Source organism: Nerophis lumbriciformis, linkage group LG32, assembly GCF_033978685.3.
Source record: "Nerophis lumbriciformis linkage group LG32, RoL_Nlum_v2.1, whole genome shotgun sequence".
NCBI classification, from domain to species: Eukaryota; Metazoa; Chordata; class Actinopteri; order Syngnathiformes; family Syngnathidae; genus Nerophis; species Nerophis lumbriciformis.
Window position 1 is genome coordinate 11605345 of NC_084579.2, and position 14543 is coordinate 11619887.

At 40.5% G+C, this 14543-nt stretch overlaps 1 protein-coding gene across 1 annotated transcript in view; it reads left to right on the top strand.

The window, feature by feature from the left end:
* Positions 1-6059: 6059 nt before the first annotated feature.
* The window catches only part of LOC133574941 (E3 ubiquitin-protein ligase UHRF2-like), a 58959-nt gene continuing 50475 nt past the window's right edge, over positions 6060-14543 (top strand). Inside the window, exon 1 of the mRNA XM_061927307.1 lies at positions 6060-6431. Within this exon, the coding sequence (XP_061783291.1) occupies positions 6279-6431 (153 nt within the window). The 5' untranslated portion in view covers positions 6060-6278. The remainder of the gene's footprint in view (positions 6432-14543) is intronic.

Here is a 14543-nt window from a genome sequence, read left to right on the forward strand (position 1 = left end):
TCCTTTAATAAACAATGTCCAATACGTCAATTTCAAGCTTTTGTCCATCTGGCAACGCATGCTTCTTATTTTCCATCCATTCATTTTTCACCGCTTATTCCCTTCGTGGTCGCTGGGGGCGCTGGAGCCTATTTCAACTGCATTCGGGCGGAAAGCGGGGTACACCCTGGACAAGTCGCCATCTCACATACTTGCGAACCTTGAGACCTCCGATTTCGGGAGGTCGAGGGCGGGGGGCGTGGTCAGGGGTGGGGCGGGGCGTGGTTATTATTATTATTATTATTATAGAATGCGCTTCATTCGCAGACGAGACACACTCGGCAAGGTGACACTTGGCAAAGTTTGGAGAGTTTTATTCTCCGAAGCAAGAAAGGATCTTCTCGCAGGGTGCACGAAACGCTTCTGGAAGCGTTTTACGTGAAGATAACTGTCGAGAAAAAGAACGTCCACTTCACGATCAAATCAACACAAAGCGCCAGCCCATAACCTTAAATTTAGACACAATGTTAATAATATACCCTGACGTGCATACTCTATAATAATATATACATCGTTAATGCGGTGACGCCAAAACACGTTTGGACAAAGCCCTTTCGACCACCGTACTTTTTTGGGGGAACAGTGACGCTCTGTTATATATAAATGTACTTTTTAGCGTTGCCAAATGTACGATTACCCTCTGCACAATTATTAAAAAAATAAAATCACGATCATTTTATCCGTTCAATAAATGGCTAATGGCGAACACAACATGCACATGATGTGCCTCTTTATATCCAGGTTTTTGGTTGTTAAACCTTGTACTATAAACTACATGATACATGATTTGTTAAAGGTTTTGCTTCAGTGTTTTTCAACCTTTTTTGAGCCAAGGCACATTTTTTGCGTTGAAAAAATCCAAAGGCCCACCACCAGCAGAAATCGTTAAAAAACGAAACTCAGTTAACCGTAAAAAGTCGTTGTCGCAATTGTTAGATATGACTTTAAACCATAAAAAACATTGTTGATTGTCAAGTCATGTTTGGATGTGCATTGTGAACATTCAGAACTAACCACTCCACTGACACATGCCTTCTCTATCTGACAGACCACATCAAACATGAGGTGGACGCGGGCAAATACTGCGGCATGGTCATGCTGGACCTTCAGAAGGCCTTTGACACCGTTAACCACGCTATACTGTTGGATAAGCTCAGAGCAATCGGATTTGATAAAACCTCATCGAGCTGGATGCAATCTTACTTGGAGGGGAGGAAACAGGTGGTAGAGGTGAACGGCACCGTGTCCCGCCCCTCTCAGTAAGCTGTGGAGTCCCCCAAGGCAGTATATTAGGGCCTTTACTGTTCCTAATATACATAAACGACTTGTCATCAGCATGCGACTGTGAATTGTTCTTGTTTGCGGATGACTCGGCCCTGCTGGTATCCGGCAAGGACAAGTCAAAGGCGGAGAAAATCCTCAGTGCTGAACTCTGTAGAATTTGCACCTGGCTCGCTGACAACAAGCTATCCATACACTTGGGTGAAATGGACTCCATCCTATTTCAGTCCCACATCAACCTTAAGAAAGTCAATGACTTCACTATAAAAGTGGGTGACATTGTTATCACCAGCAAAGATGAGGTCACCTACCTAGGTTCCATTCGAAAGGCTAATCTTTCCTGTGATAAAATGGCAACCAAGGTAATCAAAAAGGTCAACCAACGAACGAGATTTCTCTATAGAATCTCCTCTCTGGTCAACAAAAGCACCATGAAGATTCTAGCGGGAACTCTCATTCAACCCTTTTTCGATTACGCATGCACCTCCTGGTACCCTAGCACCTCCAAAACCCTCAAATCTAGACATCCCAGAACAAGCTAGTTAGATTACTTCTAGACCTCCACCCAAGATCCCACCTCACTCCTACCCACTTCTCCAAAGTGGGCTGGCTCAGGGTGGAGGACAGAGTAAAACAACTTGCACTGAGCCTAGTCAATAAAATCCGCTACACCTCTCTGATACCGAAGTACATGTCAAACTACTTCCTTAACGTAAATGACCACCATAACCACAACACCAGGGGGAGCTCCACTAACCACGTTAAACCCAGATTCCGATCAAACAAAGGTCTTAACTCATTCTCCTTCTATGCCACATCAATATGGAATGCACTCCCAACAGGTGTAAAAGAAAGGGCATCTCTATCCTCCTTCAAAACCGCACTAAAAGAACACCCCCAGACAACTTCAACCCTAAACTAGCACCCTCCCTTCCACTTCCTACCTCCCCGGATTGTAAATAATCAAATGTAGATACTTATTCTTATGCTTTCTGATCTCTCTTTCTCTATGTCCACTACTTGCTGTACATATCCTACCAAGTCAGTCCTACACTGTTCCAATGTCCATTTCTCTGATGATGCAATTGTTGATGACTGAAGTGTTGATATCAACCAAACCTAACCCCCACCACCCCCCCTACATCCCACACCCCAGATTGTTAATAATGTAAATAATTCAATGTATATACTCTGATGATTATCTTGTGTGATGACTGTATTATGATGATAGTATATATCTGTATCATGAATCAATTTAAGTGGACCCCTACCAATTGAATGGAATATGTACTGCACTGTGCAATCTACTAATAAAAGTCTCAGTCAATCAAAAAAAACAAAAACAAAAAAAACATCTTTGCTCCACAGTAAGTCTTTGCTGTCGTCCAGCATTCTGTTTTCGTTTACTTTGTTGCAAGTTCAGTTTTAGTTTCGTTCTGCATAGCCTTCTCTAAGCTTCAATGCCTTTTCTCAGGGGCACTCACCTTTTGTTTATTTTTGGTTTAGGCATTAGACACCTTTTTTACCTGCACACTGCCTCCCGCTCTTTTTTCCGACATCTACAAAGCAATTAGCTACCGGCTGCCACCTACTGATATGGAAGAGTATTACACGGTTACTCTGCCGAGCTCTCGACAGCACCGACACTCAACAACAACACATCATTTGCAGACTATAATTACTGTTTTGCAAAAAATACTTTTAACCCAAATAGGTGAAATTAGATGATCTACCAAGGCACAGTGGTTGAAAAACACTTGACGTATTTTGAAGAGAAATATTGGACTATTTAATAGATTATGTCCAATATTTCTCTTCAAAACACGTCAATTTCAAGTTTTTTTCCACCTGGCAACACAGGCCTCTTATTTTTCAACCGCTAGATGCCGCAAGAAGCTAATGTACGACCCCCATTAGAGATGTTCTTGCTTAGTGAGATAACTACACTATGTAACATCTTTAACGTCACTTGTGACCATCCAACCAAACCTAACCCCCCCTCCCCCTACATCCCACACCCCGGATTGTAAATAATGTAAATAATTCAATGTATATACTCTGATGATTATCTTGTGTGATGACTGTATTATGCTGATAGTATATATCTGTATCATGAATCAATTTAAGTGGACCCCGACTTAAACAAGTTGAAAAACGTATTCAGGGTACCAATTGAATGGAATATGTACTGCACTGTGCAATCTACTAATAAATGTCTCAGTCAATCAATAAAAACCAAAAAAAACAACCATCTTTGCTCCACAGTATCAATCAATCAATCAATCAATCTTTATTTATATAGCCCTAAATCACAAGTGTCTCAAAGGGCTGCACAAGCCACAACGACATCCTCGATACAAAGCCCACATACGGGCAAGGAAAACTCACCCCAGTGGGACGTCGATGTGAATGACTATGAGAAACCTTGGAGAGGACCGCATATGTGGGTAACCCCCCCCCTCTAGGGGAGACCGAAAGCAATGGATGTCGAGTGGGTCTGACATAATATTGTGAGAGTCCAGTCCATAGTGGATCCAACATAATAGTAAGAGTCCAGTCCATAGTGGGGCCAGCAGGACACCATCCCGAGCGGAGACGGGTCAGCAGCGTAGAGATGTTCCCAGCCGATGCACAGGCGAGCGGTCCACCCCGGGTCCCGACTCTGGACAGCCAGCACTTCATCCAGGCTGTGCCCCCCCCTCAAGGAAAAGGGGAGCAGAGGAGAAAAGAAAAGAAACGGCAGATCAACTGGTCTAACAGGGGGGCTATTTAAAGGCTAGAGTATACAAATGAGTTTTAAGATGGGACTTAAATGCTTCTACTGAGGTACCATCTCTAATTGTTACCGGGAGGGCATTCCATAGTACTGGAGCCCGAATAGAAAACGCTCTATAGCCCACAGACTTTTTTTGGGCTCTGGGAATCACTAATAAGCCGGAGTTCTTTGAACGCAGATTTCTTGCCGGGACATATGGTACAATGCAATCGACAAGATAGGACGGAGCTAGACCGTGTAGTATTTTATACGTAAGTAGTAAAACCTTAAAGTCACATCTTAAGTGCACAGGAAGCCAGTGCAGGTGAGCCAGTATAGGCGTAATATGATCAAACTTTCTTGTTCTTGTCAAAAGTCTAGCAGCCGCATTTTGTACCAACTGTAATTTTTTAATGCTAGACATAGGGAGACCCGAAAATAATACGTTACAGTAGTCGAGACGAGACGTAACGAACGCATGAACAGTAAGTCTTTGCTGTCGTCCAGCATTCTGTTTTTGTTTACTTTGTAGCAAGTTCAGTTTTAGTTTCGTTCTGCATAGCCTTCCCTAAGCTTCAATGCCTTTTCTCAGGGGCACTCACCTTTTGTTTATTTTTGGTTTAAGCATTAGACACCTTTTTTACCTGCACGCTGCCTCCCGCTGTTTCCGACATCTACAAAGCAATTAGCTACCGGCTGCCACCTACTGATATGGAAGAGTATTACACGGTTACTCTGCCGAGCTCTCGACAGCACCGACACTCAACAACAACACGTCATTTGCAGACTATAATTACTGTTTTGCAAAAAATATTTTTAACCCAAATAGGTGAAATTAGATGATCTCCCACGGCACACCAGAATGTATCTCACGCACAGTGGTTGAAAAACACTTGACATATTTTGAAGATAAATATTCAATCCAATCCAATCCACTTTATTTATATAGCACATTTAAATAACAAAATGTTTCCAAAGTGCTGCACAACAATATTAAACACAATTAAAAAACAATACAAAATAAATATGATTAAAAACAATTTCAAAGGGTAAAACCAATTAAAACAGTAAATAGAAATCAAAAATGTTAAAAACACAGAGGACAACACAACTCACGTAGTGTTAAAAGCCAGCGAATAAAAGTGGGTCTTAAGACGAGACATAAAACACTCCACTGTGGGAGCAGTTCGAATATGGAGGGGCAGAGTGTTCCAGAGCTTAGGGCCGACCACAGAGAAGGCCCTGTCTCCCCTGGTTTTAAGTCTCGTCTTGGACACCACAAGCTGGAGCTGGCTCTCGGACCTCAGAGCGCGTGCAGGATTGTAAATTTGGATGAGGTCCGAGATATACTGAGGTGCCAGTCCATGTAAAGCTTTAAAAACAAACAGCAAGGTTTTAAAATCAATTCTAAAATTGGACTATTTAATAGATTATGTCCAATATTTATCTTCAAAATACGTCAATTTCAAGCTTTTTTCCATCTGGCAACACAAGCTTCTTATTTTTCAACCGCTAGATGCCGCAAAAAGCTAGTGTACGACCCCATTAGAGATGTTCTTGCTTAGGGAGATAACTACAGTAAGTAACATATTTATCGTCACTTGTGACCACACATTTTAAAATATCCCCCCTTAACGTGATAAATTGGGTTAAAAGCGAATAAAACACAAACGAAGGAGCATACAGGTAAATGATAGCATACGTTAGCAGGGTTAGACGTTTTCCCTCAAAATGGTGGTTCTCTTCTTTAGAGTGTTTCTGGTAGTCTCGGCGAGGTAAGATGTTGACAAATGTAATCACGATTTTTATGGTAATAAAGGATGTAGTCTTCTATTTTTAATCGCGTAGCTACAATTATAAGGTAAAAAGTTAAGTGTATAGATATAAAGTATTTACAAGTGTGTGTTTTATGTTGTTGTGAGCGCTAAGCGGCCCCTTTAACTGCCAGGTTCGTAATCTCGCGAGACTAACTTGGCGCCGCAACCTCATGTGAAACATCATCCGCACGAGCAGGATCCACAGTCCGACCGACGTTGTGCTCTGCGGTGGAACGAACAAAAATACGCGATGGAGACGCGAATTGTGTACGTTTGAACTGCCCTCCCGCTCTCTTTCTCTCTCCCCTCCTCACGCCGGAAACGACATTAACCGTGCATACGCATCCAGCCGTTTATCTGAGGCGTAAACAAGGGCGGACGCGACGATGTGGATCCAGGTCCGCACCATAGACGGGAAGGAGACCCGGACCGTGGAGGATCTCTCCAGGCTGACCAAGATCGAGACGCTCCGGGTGAAGATACGGGACATATTCAACGTCAGCCCGCAGCAGCAGCGCCTCTTCTACCGAGGGAAGCAGGTAAATGTGGGGCCTCGTCATGCAAACAGAGGGCGGGGGGCGGGGGGCGGGGGGGCTCTGCTGGAGTGAGGGGGTCCTCTCGGTGTTTTTGGACGAAAGCGAGCTTCCTGTTTTCATAGGAATTCGCTAATTGCGCAAGAACCCGTCATGGACCCCCCTTTCCCCCCGTGCTCGTATCCGTGGGTCACGTCACGTCACGTCAACTTGCTGTGTGCACGGCGGCCATGCGTGCACAACATGTTTGTTTACATTGACGCCATGCAGAGAGAGAGGAGGAAGTGCACCCACCCACTTGTTTACGTTGATGTCACTCCACCGGTGCATTGTTTTTGCAACTCTTGGGCGAGTGCATAATATAGTTGCACGATGCATGCATCTCGATGTAACGATATAAAAATCATATCACGGTTATTATTCCGTCCATCCAGGGTGTGCTGGAGCCCATTGGCGTTGTTAGGCCTATTTTAGGGGGGCTCAAGCCCCCCTAAATAATTTGGTGTTGTTTTTTGTTTTTTTTTACAAATACATGCCGACATAGTCATTATAAAGTGGCCCGAATATGAGTTTAAATAAATAATCATATAACCCATACTTGCCAACCCTCCCGAATTTCCCAGGAGACTCCCGAAATTCAACGCCTCACCCGAAAACCTCCCGGGACAAATATTCTCCCGAAAATCTCCCGATTTTCAGCCGGAGCTGGAGGCCACGCCCCCTCCAGCTCCATGCGGACCTGAGTGAGGACAGCCTTTTTTCACTACAGGAGGACAACAGGGTGACAAGAACTAAATCATCCAGACTAGAGATAAGTTGTATTATTATGTTTATCTTACCTAAAAATAAATATATTTATTAATTTTAAAAAAACTAACTAAATACATTTTTACTATATTTTGCTAAAAACATCAAAATTAATTGTATTTTTATTTGTATTTTTTCTGACTCCTTATTACATCCAGCCATAGAATTATACCGGTACATTCAAATAAACATATTTGAAATAATTAATTTTAAATTATCATAATAATTCATTTAAAATGACCATATTTATTTATTAAAATAATTGCTTGTTTATCAACAACTTTAGCATTTTATTCATTACATTTTGAAGCTCTCAGAAGCCAAGTTATGTTATATTCATGTTATATTTATGCAAGTTTGAAGTATCAATTATCTAAACACAGTTTTGTTAGCATATTTTCAGGATATATATATATATATAAATCCAATCAAATCAACTTTATTTATAAAGCACATTTAAATATATATATATATATATATATATATATATATATATATATATATATATACATGTATGAAATACTTGACTTTGTGAATTCTAGCTGTCAATATACTCCCCCCACCCCCCAACCCCCACCCCCCCTCTCGAAATCGGAGGTCTCAAGGTTGGCAAGTATGATATAACCTGTTATTATTCACTCGGTTTCCCCTCACTTCGTAGCGTAAGGTAGAGAGCCCCTTTAGTGCGTCGGTATCCAATCCATTCCACTTGTTCATATAGAAAATGCCCACATCACTCAAATTCCAGTCCGCATTTTCTCTGCGACCTTGCTTGCGGTCCTGCAGATGTACGAAGCACATTATCTTCCTTTACAATGAGTGAAGCGGCACAAAACCTTGTGTGTGCAATTGTAAATAATTTAGTTTTTAAGTTTTGTGTTTCTTGTAGAATCTATATAAAGTAATTGTTAAAATAATGAAAAAACATCATTAAATATATTTGTTTTAATGTATTGTTATATTAATAGCTGTTGTATTATTATAGGATGGCTTGTTAAACATTTCATAGGATTTTCAGAGGGAGGAAAAACCAAGACATTTAATATAAAATGTAGAATGAATAAATACATAAAAAGACAAAGAAAAAAAATGGTTAAAAGCCATCGTCCCGGGGAGCATTTCTTTCGTCCCATGCATTTTTTTAAAATAATAATAATAACAATGAATAATTTCTAAGTCTTTGTTTGCCGTTTGTGAAGTTTTGTGCTTGTGCGTAACGTTCGCTCGCATCCTGTGCATCTCCTGGGGGCTAAGCCCCCCCTGTCCTTAAAAGCTAGTGACGCCCCTGCTGGAGCCTATCCCAGCTGCATTCGGGCGGAAGGCGTAAATTAAATTAAATTGTAAACAAAAACAGAATGCAATGATTTGCAAATCCTTTTCAACTTATATTCAATTGAATAGACTGCAAAGACGAGATATTTAATGTTCCAACTGAGAAACTTAATTTATTTTTTGGTAAATAATCATCCATCCATTTTCTACCGTTTGTCCCTTTCGGGGTCACGGGGTGTGCTGGAGCCTATCCCAGCTGCATTCGAGCGGAAGGCATGGTACACCTTGGACAAGTCGCCACCTCATGGCAGGGCCAACATACAAAACCCAAAACCAGGGAAGTTGGCACGTTGTGTAAATTGTAGGGGTGTAACGGTACACAAAAATTTCGGTTCGGTACGTACCCCGGTTTAGAGGTCACGGTTCGGTTAATTTTCGGTACAGTAAGAAAACAACAAAATATAATTTTTTTTGGTTATTTATTTACCAAATTTGTAAACAATGGCTTTATCCTTTTAACATTGGGAACACTATAATAATTCTGCCCAAGTTAATCAACATTAAACTGCCTCAAGTTGTTGCTCAGATTAAATCAAATGACAAAATTTTTCTTCTACATATAAAAAATGCAACATTAAACAGTTTCAAGTCAACTCATCATGCTTAATTTATTAGAGCATTTGGGAAGCCTGTAGTTGATTTTTAATATGTAAATGTTATATTTTTATCAACATGTGATAGCAGGGACCCTGCCATTCAAAACTAGGCTGCTCCATTACTAATGATTAATGTAACTATCATTTTAAAAATAGTACAATAGCAATAGGAGAGACTATTCATCCCTGAACACCATGGAGTTCATGTAGGCTTTATGATGCAGTTACATTATTATATCAACTATCATACCTGGAGGTCCCCAAGACCAGGCGCCGAACCTGGGGCGACAGGGCCTTCTCCGTGGCTGCCCCCTCTCTCTGGAACGCTCTCCCCAGGCACATCAGAGATGCCCCCTCCCTCCCTACCTTCAAAGCCACCCTAAAAACTCACCTCTTCACATTAGCCTTTCCAAACTGACCCTGCCCTAGGTGTCTCTTATTTATTTATTTATTTTTGTTTTTTTATTTTTATTTTTTTCTAATAAAGTTGTTTTTATCGTCCCTCCTCCCCCAGCCCCCCCACCCGCACACACACATGTAAAGCGACTTTGGGTATTTAGAAAAGCGCTATATAAGTCCCAGGTATTATTATTATTATTATTATTATTATCAGAGACAGAAACTCTTCATTTAACATAATGTCCTTTTTTGCTGCTTCAACACAGCACAATCAACACAGAAAAAGGTAAAGTGAAATAACAGACAGACAGGGCTTTGCTGTCCGTAACACACACACACACACCGCAAAATGAGCTAACGTTACGCTAAAAGCGAATTAGCCTTCACCGAAACCCCCGTACCGAAACGGTTCAATACAAATACACGTACCGTTACACCCCTAGTAAATTGTAAACAAAAACAGAATACAATGATTTGCAAATCCTTTTTTTACATATATTCAACTGAATAGACTGCAAAGACAAGATATTTAATGTTAGAACTGAGAAACACATTTTTTTTTTGCAAATAATCATCCATCCATCCATTTTTCTACCGTTTGTCCCTTTCGGGGTCGCGGGGTGTGCTGGAGCCTATCCCGGCTGCATTCGGGCGGAAGGCGGGGTACACCCTGGACAAGTCGCCACTTCATCGCAGGGCCAACATACAAAACCCAAAACCAGTGAAGTTGTCACGTTGTGTAAATGGTAAATAAAAACAGAATACAATTATTTGCAAATTCTTTTTTACGTATATTCAATTGAATAGACTGCAAAGACAAGATATTTAATGTTTGAACTGAGAAACTTCTTTTTTTTTTTTTTGCAAATAATCAAAATCAAATCTGTCCAAAACTGGACAGATCAGCTTTCAGGAAAAGAGAGCGGATGAGGGTATGTCTACAGAATATATTAATTGATGAAAACTGTATTCATTACTCGCGGTTTTACGTAAATTATTATACATAAACTGTGTTTACCAATAATTTAGCTTAAAAACTTTTTTTTTTTTCAATCATTCGAGTACATTCGGGTAGTCTTGTGTAATGCAGTATTTTGTGTCTATTTAGGTATGGTTAACCTGAGTGCTGAAATCGTGGAAAAATATACGTTCTTAGCGCGCCTGAAATGGGCTGTCTGCACTCTCAAAGTGCATGTTGTTGCCAAATGTATTTCATATGCTGTAAACCAATACATGCGTAATCTGTTGAATCGCTTAAGCCGCTGAAATCCGAGTCTGAATCCGAGCTAATGTCGCTATACCTTGCTGTTCTATCCGCCATGTTTGTTTGTATTGGCATCACTGTGTGACGTCACAGGAAAATGGACGGGTGTATATAACGATGGTTAAAATCAGGCACTTTGAAGCTTTTTTTAGGGATATTGCGTGATGGGTAAAATTTTGAAAAAAAACTTCGAAAAATAAAATATCCACTGGGAACTGTTTTTTAATGGTTTTAACCCTTCTGAAATTGTGATAATGTTCCCCTTTAACTTAGAATTTAATGGCAGCAAAACGTTGCAAAAAATTTGGCACAAGCGCATGTTTACCACTGTGTTACATGGCCTTTCCTTTTACAACACTCAGTAAACGTTTGGGAACTGAGGAGACCAATTCTTGAAGCTTTTCAGGTGGAATTCTTTCCCATTCTTGCTTGATGTACAGCTTAAGTTGTTCAACAGTCCGGGGGTCTCCGTTGTGGTATTTTACGCTTCATAATGCACCACACATTTTCAATGGGAGACAGGTCTGGACTACAGGCAGGCCAGTCTAGTACCCGCACTCTTTTACTATGAAGCCACGCCGTTGTAACACGTGCAGAATGTGGCTTGGCATTGTCTTGCTGAAATAAGCAGGGACGTCCATGATAACGTTGCTTGGATGGCAACATATGTTGCTCCGAAACCTGTATGTACCTTTTAGCATTAATGGTGCCTTCACAGATGAGTAAGTTACCCATGCCTTGGGCACTAATATACCATACCATAATAAACCCATACCATCACACATGCTGGCTTTTGAACTTGCTCCTATAACAGTCCGTCCGGATGGTTATTTTCCCATTTGGTCCGGAGGACACAACGTCCACAGTTTCCAAAAACAATTTGAAATGTGGACTCGTCAGACCACATAACACTTTTCCACTTTGCATCAGTCCATCTTAGATAAGCTCGGGCCCAGCGAAGCCGGTGGCATTTCTGGGTGTTGTTGATAAATGGCTTTCGCTTTGCATAGTAGAGTTTTAACTTGCACTTACAGATGTAGCGAGCAACTGTAGTTACTGACAGTGGTTTTCTGAAGTGTTCCTGAGCCCATGTGGTGATATCCTGATGGTGAATCCCTAAATTCCTTGCAATAGCTGGTTGAGAAATGTTTTTCTTAAACTGTTCGACAATTTGCTCGCGCATTTGTTAACAAAGTAGTGACCCTCGCCCCATCCTTGTTTGTGAATGACTGAGCTTTTCTTAGAAGCTGCTTTTATACCCAATCATGGCACCCACCTGTTCCCAATTAGCCTGTTCACCTGTGGGATGTTCCAAATAAGTGTTTGATGAGCATTCCTCAACTTTATCAGTCAAATCAAATCAAATCAACTTTATTTATAAAGCACATTTAAAATTTACCACAGGGGTAGCCAAAGTGCTGTACAATGAGCAGGTTAAAAGATAAAACGAGTACCGAGCAAACACAACACAACACAAACAGAACATGATAAAAAATAAATAATTAAAATAGAATTAATAAAAACATAAAAACATAAAAACAGGATCACAGCAGGTGTATTATGGGGCGCCATTGCAGGATGGATATCACTCAGTGTTAAAAGCCATGGAATAAAAGTATGTTTTTAAGAGAGATTTAAAAACAGGAAGAGAGGAGGCTTGTCTAACACTCAGGGGTAGGTCGTTCCAGAGCTTGGGAGCAGCAACGGCGAAAGCTCTGTCACCTCTAAGCTTCAGCCTTGTGTCAGGGACCGTCAACAGCAGCTGATCGGCTGATCTTAAGGATCGGGAGGGGCAGTAAGGCTGAAGGAGGTCGGAGAGATAGGTTGGCGCGAGGTTGTTTAGTCTTGTTTTCCACTTGTGCCCGCATTTTTGAAACATGTTGCAGGCATCAAATTCCAAATGAGCTAATATTTGCACAAAATAACAAAGCTTACCAGTTCGAACGTTAAGTATATTGTCTTTGCAGTCTATTCAATTGAATATAAGTTGAAAAAGATTTGCAAATCATTGTATTCTGTTTCTATTTATGATTTACACAACATGCCAACTTTACTGGTTTTAGGTTTTGTAGATAGACAGACAACATTCACACTCTTGGCCAATTTAGTGTTGCCAATCAACCTATCCCCAGGTGCATGTCTTTGGAGGTGGGGGGAACATGCAAACTCCACTCAGAAAGACCCCGAGCCCGGGGATTGAACCCAGGAACTTCTCATAGTGAGGCACACAAACTAACCCCAATTCCACCGTGCTGGCCACGGTTATTATTGTGATCACAAAATTGTGGAAATTGCTGAAAAGTACTTATAAACACATTGAATTATTTTAATTAAGCTTTATTTTGGTTTGATAGGTCTTGTTCCTTCAATTCCTGCACTTTTTTGGAATTTTGCCTATCATTCACAATCCCTATGTAAGACAAAAACACATGTTTTTATTTTTTTTACGCATTCTAAGTACGTGGTGGCTAACAATGCAGCTATTACACTATTACGCCCATAAAGCCCTCTAAAAACATCTAAAAACCGCCAACAATTCTCCATTTACATCTCGTGACCTGAATTTTAACCAAGTATTAGCAATATTGTTATTAAAAGCGTTATACCAGACTATAACTATTTTTCGCCGCGTCGTGATCAAAGAGTAGCCTGTGCTGCTATATTGACATATTGAGCCTGTGAGCTGCTGCATCCCTGCTGAGCTGGCGAAAGTAAATTGTAGATTATATATCATGCCTCTTACCTGGATAGTAGGTTGTGGCCATAAACCGAGAAGTTGGTCAACTTTGATATTCATCTTCGACCCGTAGATGGGTAAAAAAGACACAAAAAGAACGCTTGTTTGCAACCACCTTTTAATTTTTTTAGATTATGATTAAATCTTCATCTAAACGGGAACATATGAACATATAAGTCGGCATCCAAGTGATTAAATTTTTGTTTTATAATGTGCGTAGTTTGTAGTTCTTGTTTAGCACTTAGCAATACTGCTACATGCATATTTTTGGCACACAGCTTCTTAAACTTGCAGCTCATCCTCCTTACATTCAGCCTCAAAAAGATACGTTTCTGGATCATCATTTGTCTCAAAGTAGTCTTTGTTGTCTCTGACGAAGCCTGTCATTATTAGTAGTGTTGTTGTTGCTCAAGGGAAAAAGGCACGTTCTGATGCGTTTGGGAAACAAAATTAAAATGAACTATTTAATTAAAATTTAAATTAATTAAACTAATTACGCCGTATGCTTAAAATGAGCAAAATAGGATAAATATTCAAATCAAATCAAATCAACTTTATTTATAAAGCACATTTAAAATTTACCACAGGGGTAGCCAAAGTGCTGTACAATGAACAGGTTAAAAGATAAAACGAGTACCGAGCAAACACAACACAACACAAACAGAACACGATAAAAAATAAATAATTAAAATAGAATTAATAAAAACATAAAAACATAAAAACAGGATCACAGCAGGTGTATTATGGGGCGCCATTGCAGGATGGATATCACTCAGTGTTAAAAGCCATGGAATAAAAGTATGTTTTTAAGAGAGATTTAAAACAGGAAGAGAGGAGGCTTGTCTAACACTCAGAGGTAGGTCGTTCCAGAGCTTGGGAGCAGCAACGGCGAAAGCTCTGTCACCTCTAAGCTTCAGCCTTGTGTCAGGGACCGTCAACAGCAGCTGATCGGCTGATCTTAAGGATCGGGTGGGGCAGTAAGG